Below are 13,938 nucleotides of genomic sequence, written 5' to 3' on the forward strand. Positions count from 1 at the left end.
GCATCAGATAAGATGGGGTAGAACATGCCGTGTCTCTGAATTCCACGTGGGGGGAAAGTGGGTAACCTCAAATTTCCTGTGCCCGCCCACATGGTACGAAGCCCACAGTTCAGAAGTTTGGGAACACACTTCGTATTATGCCATCCGTTCTAGTCTGGTGCATAAGAATCCAAGTCTCTGAGGAAGGTGACATGGTGTGCAACCCACTGGACAAAGAGCTTTGGCTGCCACCTCCTGTGGCAAGCCTGGCCATGAAGCTCCTCCTGATCATCGCAATTCTGCTGTTCCAGAAGTCCACAGGTAATCCAGAGCTTTCCAGGGGCTCACCCAAATCAACAATGGGATGGAGTATTTCTAAGAACCAAGGGAATTTTAAAAGTCATGGCAGGAGAAGATAGGCCCCCTTGGGATGGCTGAAGTCTACCCAACCTCACCAGAAATTCCCTCTCCCTGATGCCTTCTACCGTGGTACTGTTCTTTAAAAAAAAAAAAAAAAAAAAAAAAGTATTGACAGAGCTGAAAAGAGGCCATAATTTCCTCTGGGAAGGTGTCATTATAGAAAGGAGTGAGACCATATCTAGGAATGCTCCTATTTATTAGGATACAGTTTTTACTCTGCCACCTAGCCATATTTTCTTCCACTCCAATATATATTTTAGTCTACAGTGTGTGGATAGTGGAAGAAGCACAAACTGTGGAGTCAGGTGTGAGAAATATGCCTTCAATATCTACTGGCTGGTCAACTTTGGATAAATGGTAAAGGCTCTCTGAGCTTCAGTTCCCTCATTGTGGAGATAATGACACCTGGATCATAGGGGCTTTATTAAATAACATTTGTAAAACATCCAGCATAAGGCTTGGCCCATACTAAGAATGTAAAAATTCATTTTCTTTCCTCTTTCAAAAGCAGATCTCTTATATTTGGCTCTTACTATAGGATTAGAAGTGGTCCGTCCCCAGCCCCTCAAACTCCTAAGAATCAAAGGAATTCTGGAATCTGGGGTTGGAGGCAGCATCTCTGTTTTCAGTCTTCATCTTCTGGGGTCTATCTCAGGGGATTATATAAGTCCAGAAGCCAAAATCTGAACATCTTAACTCTGTAGATAACTAAAAGTATTTAGGTTCACTAAAGAAAAGGCTATATATCAAGGTGAGCAAAGTCTGGGACTGAACATTGGAGAAACCCTCACTCTAGAAGTGGAAGAGGAATGAGGACTCAGAGAGGAGTAAAACAAGTTCAAGATTATTATGATGACATAGAAGTCAAAGGAAGACCTGCACTGGCAAAAATGTGCAATGCTGAGAATCGGGGAGGAGTATTACTGAGGGAAAAGAACACCTGACTGAACAACAAGACAGTCTTTCTTGATCATGGTAGGGAGTATGAACCCAAGAACACAGTCTGACTCAGACATAAATACAGAGTAACAAATACTATTCTCTGGGCATTACAGGTGGGGCAGTGGTAGAGAAGTGGTGCCCTGCGGCACCCAAACAGTGGCAGATGTGCTGAGATTCCCAGATGGAGTAATAGTTCCATACCCTGCAATCAAAGCTTCCGTTCCTTTATTTTCCCAACAAGAGCTGATGCTTTGGGGGGAGTCCATTGGATGTTGGATGGAAGCCCAAAACCCAGGAGGAAATAAATATGAGTGATCAGTTAGACATAAACACTGAGGTTTACCTTCTTGGAGCATCCTCCATAGGATATTATGAGTATATGCCTGCCGGTTTTCCATACACCTAATCCCTACAAACATCCTCTGTCTTCCCCATGACCAAAGTTGCCTTTTAGTCTCAAACACTGATATTGGCCTATTGTTCTTTATATGCACAGTAACTGAACAACTTAAGAGATGCTGGGGTGAATATATACGAGGATATTGCAGGAAAATATGCAAAATAAGTGAAATACGTGAAGTACTATGTGAGAATGGGAGATACTGTTGCCTCAATATCGTGGAATTGGAAGCACGTAAAAAAATTACAAAGCCACCTCGTCCAAAGCCAAGGACATATGCAGTGACTTTCCCTCAAGATTATGATATAAACATAGAAAATTATTCAAGACCCAAGGCAAACTCTACTTGAATCAAGTACAATTTTCTGTTCCTTTACTTCTCAACCTATTCTAATAAAGTAAGCTGAAGAGGTCCACATCTTCTTCCTTCTGATTCCTTGACACCCCCCCCCCCAGAATGACCTTACAGTAGATTCTAATAAAGCTCATTGCCAGTTTTCTGACTTGTTTGTTCTTTAATCAGAGATCGAACACTCAATACACCAAGTGATGAACTGATAAGGACAACTCAGAACCTCTCCCTTAGAAAGGGGATATAACCAGCACATAAAAAAACTATAGCAAGAAACTCAAGGAAGTTGTCATGGAATTCAGGAGAGGGAAAGGTGAAGCCAAGTATTCAGGGAAAATCGCCAAGTGAATTTAAGATTAAAGTGGTGCCTTATAAAATGTGTATGATTTCAACCGGTAAGTGTTAGTGAGAAGGCAATTTGCATGAACAGAACAAAATCAACAAATGGAAGGAACAGGACGTTTCAGAAGAATATACACGCACTTTGTTTGGTCGATGAATAGGTTCCCAAAGACAAACTATGGGGTAATCTAATTTATTTAGTTCCTATGCAAAAGCAGTGAGCTGTGAAGACAGAGATGAATAAAACTCCACTACTATGGAGCTCACTATATAAGGTAGAGGCAGAAATAAATACATAACTCCAAGACATAAGTTTTTAGTTATTCCTTTGTTGTTATTTTACGTGTTACCACTAGTAATGGATCCTTTTGGAGACTGGAGTCCTTTGAAGTTTGGAGGAAACGTAAAGGACTTAGGAATTGGTTTCAATTGCATGAGACTTTATTGCTGTCTTGAAATACAAGATGACATAATGATAATTCATGTATACAGTCCACCTAATTCTTAAAGATATACCTTCTGGATATGATTCACATGAAAAATGTCCTTTCCCACTACATTTCACATTCGTTTTCCAGTTTTGTTCCTTACGTCATTGCACCAAGGTAACGTCCACCACACAAATTTGTGGCATATGCTCTCTTAATCACCCTCTTATCTCCCGTTCTAGGGCTGGGACAGGGAATACACACGAGCCCAGAGCACCTTGCAATGCCAGAAAGCCAGAAAGTGTTTTAAAACTGAGAAGGCTGGGGCATGTTAATGGGACACAGGAGTTAGGTTGAAAGAATTCTGAACGACCAAAGTTGGGATGATTTGACTAATAAAATAAATAACATAGCATTGGATTGTAATACAATGTAGAAATAAAATCCAGGAGTCCACACTGATCTGAAAAATTAAATAAATACATTGGCGAGAAAAGACAGATTTTCTGTGCAGAAGAATTCCAAGTAAATTTATGTAGACGCTCCCTCCTCAAGGAGGGGGAGCTTTGCCTCTCCCTTCAGTATGGGCTGTGCTTAGTCACTTACCTCCTGCGAGTAGAGTATGGAAAGGAGCAAAACGGTAATTTTACAGTGGAGAAGCCTGATAAAACCATGCTTCAGATTCTATGGGGAAATCTGTTGATAGTATGAGCATGTGAAATGACGTCATGAGAACAGCACTTCACCTGTGTGGCCATCCTCCCTAAAAGCCACAGCCCCAGCCTAACAATGAGGAAATCGCCAGAAAAAACCCAAACTGAGTGGCATTGTGCAAAATATCTGACCAGTACTCCTCAAACATGTCAAATTTGTCAAAAACAAGAAACTTCTGAGAAATTGTCACAACCAGAGGAGGCTGAGGAGACATGACAACTAAAGGTAATGTGATACCCTGATGGGTTCCTGGAACAGGAAGAGGACATTAAGGAAAAACTACTGAAGTTCGAATAAGTGTAGGGCTTAGTTAATGCTAATGCACTTAGCTGTGACAAATGCACCGTGACATATAAGATGTTAGCAGCAAGGGGAAACTGGCTAAGAAGTATACAGAAGCTCTCTGTACAACCTTTGTAATTTTTCTATAAATCTAAAACTGTTCTTTAAAAAAAAAAGTTTACTTAGATTTTAAAAGCTAAACACAAAACCAATTTGGTCATATTCTCTTTTTTCCTATTTATCTAAGAGCCTCTCATGTTATTTCTTCCTTGAATGTTTGATAGAATCAACTGAGATTCAACTTCTTATAGGAATTTTTTTAATTATAGGCTGTGTCTTTAAAAGCTAAAAGGACAATTGTAATGTTTTTAGTCGACTCATATTTTTGTTTTTATTGTTTCTCCCATTTTGCTATGATTTTTAAATGTATCAGCCCTAAAATAATTTGTAATATCTTCTTTTTCTTTTTAATGCTTATTAAGATATGTAGTGATGTCTCCTTTTTCATTTCTGACATTGTTTATTGTTTTTTCTTGGTAAGTCTCACTATTTGCTTATCAATTTGATTAGTCTTTACAAAAACTAAATTTTATTTGTTAATTTTTGATCCAGCTTCCATTTCTTTAGTACTTTTATTAATGTTTTTATTTCCACTTGTTTTTCAACCAACTTCCAGTGCCATAAAATTCACTGTTTTGGGTGTATAATAGAATGTCATATTTCTACTTTCTTGGTTTTAATATGCTTTTCTTTTTCTAACTTTGTTAGGTGATGTTTATCTCTCTTATTTACAGCCTTCCTTTGTTTCAAATATGAGCATTTTAAAGCTACAAATTTCCTTCTATACACAGCTTTAGAAGTGTCCCACAAATTTCTGGAATATAGTACATTCATTCTTACATTATGAACCTTCTCACTTTTCTTAGATGAGTACATAAATAGAACCTTGATTATATGAAGACAATGAGGACACATGGTGACCATGCAATTTTCTCCATTAATTATTATTACATGTATAGTAACATTACTTTGATGATATATAAACCAAAGTCAAACAACACAACTTGAAAACAAACAAAGAAATCATACACAGAAATGTTTACACACTTGTCCCTCATACAGTTTGTTCTCAATATGATCCTCTGTCTTGCCATGAGATTTTGTATGGCTTAAAAACTGACATTTGCTTTTCATTTATATCCACCTTTTTTTATGATTCTTCTAGTCCTGGCTTGCCTAGAAAAAAATATTTTAGGGGCACCTGGGTGGCTCAGATGGTTGAGCGTCCAACTTCAGCTTAGGTCATGATCTCGCGGTCTGTGAGTTCGAGCCCCACGTGGGGCTCTGGGCTGACAGCTCAGAGCCTGGAGCCTACTTTAGATTCTGTGTCTCCCTCTCTCTCTCTCTGCCCCTTCCCCACTCATGCTCTCTCTCTCTGTCAAAAATAAATAAAACATTAAAAAAAATTTTTTTTAATTTTAGTTATCACCATCGTTTACTAAGTTATCTTTAAATGTCACCAAAAGTGACATTATATGTCGGCTTTGATTCCAAAAGTGAAATTTTACCTTCAAGAAATATGTACATATGACATAGCAGGGAAAAATAGGATGAATTTTTTTAACTGAATTCATTCAAATTACTTAAAATCTCATTGCATTATTCCAATTTTTCTCATCTTATTACAGACTGGCTCAAACTATATTACGAACTACATTGGGACCAACCAATCCACCTAAGAATTCAATTCTCTAGGAGTGCCTGGGTGGCTCAGTCAGTTGGGTGTCTGACTTAGCTCAGGTCATGTTCTCATGACTCGTGAGTTTGAGTCACATCAGGCTCTGTGCTGACAACTCAGAGCCCGCTTCGGATCCTCTGTTCCCTTTTCTCTCTGCCCTTCCCCCATTCATGTGCTCGCTCTCAAAAATTAATAAACAAACAGCCAAACAAAAAGAATTCAATTATTTAGTTCTTAAATTCTTAGAATTAAAATTTATACAATTACTGATACTCGGGGGGCAGTAGTCTTCTGGGATGTATCCATTCTATCATGTTTTATCTTCTACAATCAATCTCTGAATCTAAATGTCTTTTCAGTCATTTTTTGTTCCATAGTTAGTTGTGGAAGGTATTTGCTTAGTGTCTTCTCTATCTTAATAAAGAATGTGTTTTGCATTCCTAATGGTTAGTGGTTTTGTCATTTTTTATCTACTTGTGACACGTGGACTCATGGTCTTTTCTTGACCTCTGATAAATAGTGATCCCCAATGCCCCATTTAAAGACCGTAATGTCAAAATATACTCAACACTTTTGGAAATTTCTATTCATATTCATATTGCTATGATGTCAATACTCCCTTAATTATTTGATACCCAAAATACACAAGGAAATCATACAACTCAAAAGCAGAAACTCAAACAACCCAATTTCAAAGTGTGCAAAATACCTGGATGCACATTTTTTCCAAAGAAGACATACAAATGGCCAACATGTACAAGAAAAAGTGCTAAACATCACGAGTCATCAGGGAAATACAAAACAAAACCATAATGAGGTATCATTTCACACCTTTTAGAACAGCCATCATCAGAAAGATAAGAGATATGAAGGGCTGGTAAGGATATGGAGAAAAGGAAACCCTAGTGTGACAGCTGGTGGAGAGGCAAATTGGCATAGCCACTGCGGAAAACTGTGTGGAAGGGTTTCCAGAAGGTTCCTCAAAACCTTCTGGAAGGTTCCTCAAAAAACTAAAAATAGGGACAGATGGTAGCTGCACTTGTGGTGAACATGGTATAATGTATAAACTTGTCAAATCATTCAGTGGTACACCTGAAACTAATGTAACATCGTGTGTCAACTATACTCAAAAACAAAAAAACAAAAAAAAACAAAAAACCTAGTTGAATAAACCTACCTAAAAAAATAATAATATAAAGTTGAAATTGAAAAGAAAAAGAACTACCATGTGATCTAGCAATCCTACTTCTGGTTATATATCCAACGGAAATTTTAAAACTATTTTTTTTTTAAGTAGGCTCCACTCCCAGTGCAGAGCCCAACGTGGGGCTTGAACTCATGACCCTGAGATTAAGACCTGAGCTGAAATCATCACTTAACCGACTGAGCCACCCAAGTGCCCCTAAAACTATTTTAAAGAGATGTCTGCACTCCCATGTTCATTGCAATATTATTTACAATGGCCAAGACGTGGAAACAACCTAAATATTTGTCAATGGATAAATGAATAAAGAAAATGCGACATAGATACACATACACACACACACACACGCACACACACACACACGCACGCACACACTGAAATACTATTCAGCTTTAAAAAATAAGGAAATCCTGCCATTTGCAACACAGATAGGCCTCAAGGGCTTTATGCCAAGTGAAATAATTCAGACAGAAAAAGACAAATACCAAGCGATCTCATTTATACGTAACACCTGAAAAAGTCAAACTCACAGGAACAGAGAGTAGAATTGTAGTTGCAAGAGCTGGGGTGGAGGAAATGGGAAGACGTTGGTCAAAGGGTACAAACTTTCAGTGATAAGATGACTAAGCTCTGGGGATGTAATATACAGCACGGTGACTACAGTTAATAATACTATGTTAGATACTTGAACATTGCTAAGCCAGTAGATCGTGAATGTTCTCACCACACAAAAACAGAATAATTATTATGTGGGGTGATAACTAACCTTATTAGGGTAGTCACTTTGTAATATATATACATGTTTCAGATCACCACATTGTACACCTCAAACTTATACAATGTCACCTATCAATTCTATCTCAGTAATGCCAGGCGGTGGGGGGGGGGGGGGGGGGGGAAATTGGGCAGTAGGAGGTCCCTGAAGAGCGTCTCAAAGAATCCCTCAGGTACCCCATGAACAAGCTAAGATTTGAACACCTGCCACACAAAACACATCAGTTACCTCACAGAGCACGAGCATGTTGCAGTGTTGGCCCAGTCGCATAAAGAGGGATTTACTCTTTCCCTCTCTCCTCCCCAGAGATAGTAACCCATGGAAGATGGAGTAGAAAAGGGTAGGGGGGAGTCCTTCGCATAGCTGACACCGAGAGTGGATCACTTTTTATTGCCACGCAATAAAATACAACATACAACAAAATCTGCCTGTAATAATCATGTAAAAATTAGCAATAATTTTCATTAATTTATTTTCTTTTATGTTGAGGGAGAGCGAGCAAGCACATGAGTGCACAAGTGGGAGAGGGGCAGAGGGGGAGGGAGAGAGAGAACCTTAAGCAGGCTTCGAGCCCAGCACAGAGCATGATGCCAGGCTCAGTCTCATGACTGTGAGATCATGACCTGAGCCAAAGTCAAGAGTTGGACACTTGGGGCGCCTGGGTGGCTCAGTCGGTTAAGCGGCCGACTTCGGCTCAGGTCACGATCTCGCGGTCCGTGAGTTCGAGCCCCGTGTCGGGCTCTGTGCTGACTGCTCAGAGCCTGGAGCCTGTTTCAGATTCTCTGTCTCCCTCTCTCTCTGACCCTCCCCCGTTCATGCTCTGTCTCTCTCTGTCTCAAAAATAAATAAACGTTAAAAAAAAAAAATTTAAGAGTTGGACACTTAACCGACTGAGCCACCCAGGCATCTCTATTTTTTTATTTTAAAATAAGACCTTGGGGCACGTGGGTGGCTCAGTCGGTTAAGCATCTGACTTCAGCTCAGGTCATGATCTCATGGTTCATGGGTTCGAGCCCCATGTAAGGCTCTGTGCTGACAGCTCAGAGCCTGGAGCCTGCTTCGGATTCTGTGTCTCCCTCTCTCTCTCCGCCCCTCCCCCCCCTTTCAAAAATAAAAACATTAAAAACATTTTTTAAATAAATAACTAAAATAAAACCTAAAAGAAGAATAAATTTCAATCTTAAATATACAATTCAAATCCATAAAAATATTTCATATGTGAATTAAAATTGGTACTAACCATACAAAAATATTACAACTTGCATTATCTTTCACTGTTTGGATAAACACAAAAGTGATCACACAGAATGACAGAACTGAAGTAACTAACACTAGTGCTGTTTCTTTGTATCTTTACAATCACTCCGGGATCATTGTTAAGTTCAAATCCACTATTTACACACGGAAATAGATAGCACTTGAGGGTTTGGAAACATCAACGGGACCTGAAGCAAGCGGAATCATCATGAACTGGTTCCTAAAACAAATGTGTGTATCAGAATCCGCACATACCAATGCAGACTGTAAAACTTGGAGTTCTCCAAGCTCTAGAATTCTCCCTGTAGAATACGTTTATTTAATCATAAATAATTTTAAAGTGTGCCAATTTGGTGCTTACACATCACTGCGAAAACATATACATTATTTAGAGAACAGTCTCGAAGAGTGACATTACCAGACATCAAGATTTACTATAGAGCTACAGTAATCACGATGGTGTGGCATTGTTGAAAAAGACAAGCAGATCACTAGAACAGAATAGAGAGCCCAGAAATAGACCCACATACTTATAGTCAACTGATCTTTGCCAAAGGAGGGAAAGCAATTCAATGGAGAAAAGGTAGTTTCTTCAACAAATGGTGCTTAAACAACCAGACATCCACATGCAAAGAAAGAAAAGTGAAAAAACAGGGCTCGTGGGCAGACTGCAGGACACAGGATGATGTTGGAGATGTGGGCGAAGGAGACCAACGGACTAATAGGGCAGGGGCTAGTAGACCATTTTCATCTTTAACTGAAGAGGAATAGGAAGCGAAGCCACTAAGAATTTTAAGCAGGAAAAAAAAAATAATAAAGTTATCAATGGAAAGACAAAAAAAAAATTTTTAAGCAGGGAATAACGTGGTCAAGTCTGCACTTTTTAAATTGCTCTGTATTGAGTGAATAAAATGCATTGAAACTGGGAGAAAATAAGGAGAGAACAGATACAACGTACCACAATGGGCTAGGAGACAGCTGGCTTGGACCAAAGTCAAGATAGTGAAGATGGAACAGAGTGGGTAGATTTGAGAGGTATTTAGTAGCTATGATTTATAGTAGTTGATTATTCATTGGAGGTGGTGGGAGTGAGGATGACTCCCTGGTTTCAGCCCACAGTGACATGAGAAACTGGGTGGTGGTGACGTCATTCCCTGAAGGACGGTATATGTCCTTGTGTTGTGTCATTATCGCAACATCAGCCGCTGATGTAAGCCCCTTAAATGAACTCTGGAAGCCATGGATTGAGCCAGTAGTACAGTTTTAACAGTTAACGGCAGAGTTGACAAATGAAGCTCAGTGAGATCCTGACAATACACCAAACTGACAGCAGCCTCCGACACTGGATGTGTATAGTAAGTCTGTTGAAATAATAAATAAATCTCCCTTAGTTTAAGCTACTATAGAGGGTGCTGATTCTGCTTCCTTCCATACAGTCGCCCAAGTCACCTACTGTCCACTGACCTTGCTACAATTTCATGCCCCAATTCACTCTCTGCCTCACCTAGCCCACTCTTAGAGGGAAAGGTGACTGTGTCTTCTGTGCCTGGGAATGTGGTGTGATCACATTGAGGTGGCTCTGAAGCTGAGACATTGCCCTGAGAAATATCGAATTTTTTCCTTGAACTGTAACCCAAGAGCGGTGTCTCTCGTTTCCTCAAAAATCAAGCACTGTAGGTTGTAGTGCAGTGTCTCCTCACAACACGCCTGTTCCCTTTCTAGTGGGATCTCTAAGGCTAGGCCAATTACTCTGATTCTGTCCCTGAAAATCTACTCTAGCTCCAGCCACATGAAAGGAAGAATTCTTTATTCTTGCTCCTGAATTCTTATTTCAAAACTAGTGTCATGGACAACTGTCAGGGTATTGGCTTCTAAACACTTCTTCAACACAATTCTTATTTTGGTTGTAGGAATGAGTCTGTACAATCCAAAGTTGTTAAAAACAAACAAAAAAAAACAAAGTTGCTCCTAGGGTGCAGACATGTGACCTAGACTATTATCAATAATGGTGCTATGAACACAAGTCTTTATGTGGAAGTATGTTTTCATTTCTCTGCATATATAACTAGAAGTGCAATTGTCAGATCGTTTAAATCTATGTTTAACATTTGAAGAACCACCAGACTGTTTTCCAATATGGCTGCACCATTTTATAGCCCCACCAGCAGGATATGAGGGTTCCAAGTCCTCTACATCCACACTGAGACTTGTAGGGGCACCTGGGTGGTTCAGTTGGTTAAGCATCCAACTTTGGCTAAGTTCATGATCTCACGGTTCATGAGTTCGAGCCCCACATCAGGCTCTGTGCTGATAGCTCAGAGGCTGGAGCCTGCTTCCGATTCGGTGTCTCCTTCCCTCTCTGCCCCTCCCCCGCTCACACTCTGTCTCTGTCTCTCTCAAAAGTAAACGAACATTAAAAACATTAAAAAAAAACTTGTTATTATCTGCCTTTCTGATTATGGCAATCCCAGTGAGAGTGAAATGGTATGTCATGATTTTGACTTGCATTTACCTGATGGCTAGTGATGTTGCATATTTTTTTCATGCATTTACTGGTCATTTGTGATGTAACTTCTTTGGAGAAATATCTATCAGATCTTTTGTCCATTTTTTTCTTTTCATATTGTATATATATTTTATTAGTTTGTACTAACACATTCTCATTGCTTATAAAAGCAATTTAGTGGAAGAATCTTTCTTTTGACACTTAAATCATCTAAAATAACACAAACAGAGGGGCGCCTGGGTGGCTCAGTCGGTTGAGCGTCCGACTTCAGCTCAGGTCACGATCTCACAGCTCGTGGGTTTGAGCCCCGCGTCGGGCTCTGTGCTGACAGCTCGGAGCCTGGAGCCTGCTTCGGATTCTGTGACTCCCTCTCTCTGCCCCTAACCCACTCGCATTCTGTCTCTGTCTCTCTCAAAAATAAATAAACATTAAAAAAAATGTTTTAAATAACACAAACAGAATGATACTTTTTTTTTTTTTAAATCGTCATTTGGATAACAAAAAAGACACATTAAACAACAAAAAAGTTTTCCTTTCTGACAGGTGACATTGAAGGGGACGTAATTCAGTTTTCTTCTTTTTTTTTTTTAATGTTTATTTATCTTTTTTTTTTTTAACGTTTATTTATTTTTGAGACAGAGAGAGACAGAGCATGAACAGGGGAGGGGCAGAGAGAGAGGGAGACACAGAATCGGAAGCAGGCTCCAGGCTCTGAGCCGTCAGCCTAGAGCCCGACGCGGGGCTCGAACTCCCGGATCGTGAGATCGTGAGATCGTGACCTGAACTGAAGTCCGATGCTTAACCGACTGAGCCACTCAGGCGCCCATTTAATGTTTACTTATCTTTTTGAGAGGGAGAGAGAGAGAGAGAATGAGCAGGGGAGGGGGCAGAGAGAGAAGGGGACAGAGGATCCGAAGTGGGCTCTGTGTTGACAGCCCGAGGTGGGGCTTGAACTCTCAAACTATGAGATCATGACCTGAGCCAAAGTCAGAGGCTTAGCCAACTGAGCCACGCAAGTGCCCCTCAGTTTTCTTTCTAAAAGCCTCCAAAGACAAAAGCAGCTTAAAAGCTCTAATTAAAATGACTTAAAAACTTGTTTCCTATACTTGCTGGTCTCCAGCGACCATTGTTTTGTTTTCTGTTGTTTCCACGCAGCTTCTTCTTTGTTTCTGCTCTTGCTCTTTTTCCTCAGCCAGCTGCGCCATTTTTATCACGTTCATAATCACTATCACGTTTAGTTTTCTTGCCCTGAAACTGAACTTTTCTTTGCCCATTCCAGACAGCTTTATTTCCCTTTCTTTGTCCTTTAAAGCTGAGACCTTTAGACTTCCACTTATTTAGGGATTCTTATTGATTTATGACTTTTTTCTCTTTTTTTTTTAATGTTTATTTATTCTTTTTTTTTTTTTTAACGTTTATTTATTTTTGAGACAGAGAGAGACAGAGCATGAACGGGGGAGGGTCAGAGAGAGGGAGACACAGAATCCGAAACAGGCTCCAGGCTCTGAGCTGTCAGCACAGAGCCCGACGCGGGGCTCGAACTCACGGACCGTGAGATCATGACCTGAGCCGAAGTCGGCCGCTTAACCGACTGAGCCACCCAGGTGCCCCATAATGTTTATTTATTCTTGAGAGATACAGAACATGAGCCAGGGGAGGGGCAGAGAGAGGAGGAGACACAGAATCCGAAGTGGGCTTCAGGCTCTGAGCCATCAGCACAGACCCTGACGTGGGGCTCAAACTCACAAACCGTGAGATCATGACCTGAGCCAAAGTCAGATGCTCAATCGACTGAGCCGCTCAGGCATCCCAGATTTATGACTTTTTTCAATGCTTCTGGTTCCATGTCTTCCTTTTAGTACTTCCCAAATCACTTCTCTGTTCCTTTATTATAAGTTACCATCATTTGCATCTTTGGCTTTATCCAATGTCTCCTTAGCTCCTTCATTAAATAGAATTATTCCCTCTTTTGCTCCTCTGACAAAGTCCATCCATTTTATTTCACCATGATTTAAGAAAAAGATATGCAAGTGGCGCCTGGCTGGCTTAGTCGGTTGAGCATCCGACTTCAGCTCAGGTCATGATCTCGCGGTCCGTGAGTTCGAGCCCCGCGTCGGGCTCTGTGCTGACAGCTCAGAGCCTGGAGCCTGCTTTGGATTCTGTGTCTCCCTCTCTCTCTGCCCCTCCCCCGTTCATGCTCTGTCTCTCTCTCTGTCTCAAAAATAAATAAAACATTAAAAAAAATTTTTTTAATATGCAAATCTTCTCTATGGTCTTTTCATCTAAGCTGCCCCAAAATTTCATCAAGCATGCAATCTTTTCTGCAAGAGATTTCATTTCAGCACTTTCTGCTAACTTTTGTTTTTCTTCTTTCTCTTGTTTGGGATATAATTTAGCCTTTTCATTTTGCCTTCTTTCTTCCTCTTTTTCCTTTTCTTTCTCCTCTTCCTCCTCACCATCCTTCTCTTTCTCCCTACCCTCCTCCTTCACTCCCTCTGCCTTCTTTTTCTCTTTCTTCTCTTCTTCTTCTCTTCTTCTGCTTCTGCTTCTCCTTCCAAAGTAGTCTTCCTTGAAAAGTATTATCAGGTCCCTGTCTTTG

General features: G+C 40.2%; 1 protein-coding gene and 1 pseudogene across 1 annotated transcript; one reads left to right on the forward strand and one right to left on the reverse strand.

Moving 5' to 3' along the window:
- DEFB127 (defensin beta 127) lies at window positions 1-2,091 on the forward strand. The gene is made up of 2 exons (XM_049650980.1): window positions 1-300; window positions 1,838-2,091. Exons 1-2 carry the CDS (start codon window positions 138-140, stop codon window positions 2,089-2,091), a joined length of 417 nt encoding a protein of 138 aa, XP_049506937.1. The 5' UTR covers window positions 1-137.
- A 1,535-nt stretch (window positions 2,092-3,626) lies between these two features.
- LOC125935974 (lupus La protein homolog) overlaps window positions 3,627-13,938 on the reverse strand; it is a 16,447-nt pseudogene continuing 6,135 nt past the window's right edge.

The sequence above is a fragment of the Panthera uncia genome (assembly GCF_023721935.1).
Source record: "Panthera uncia isolate 11264 chromosome A3 unlocalized genomic scaffold, Puncia_PCG_1.0 HiC_scaffold_11, whole genome shotgun sequence".
Classification (NCBI taxonomy): Eukaryota; Metazoa; Chordata; class Mammalia; order Carnivora; family Felidae; genus Panthera; species Panthera uncia.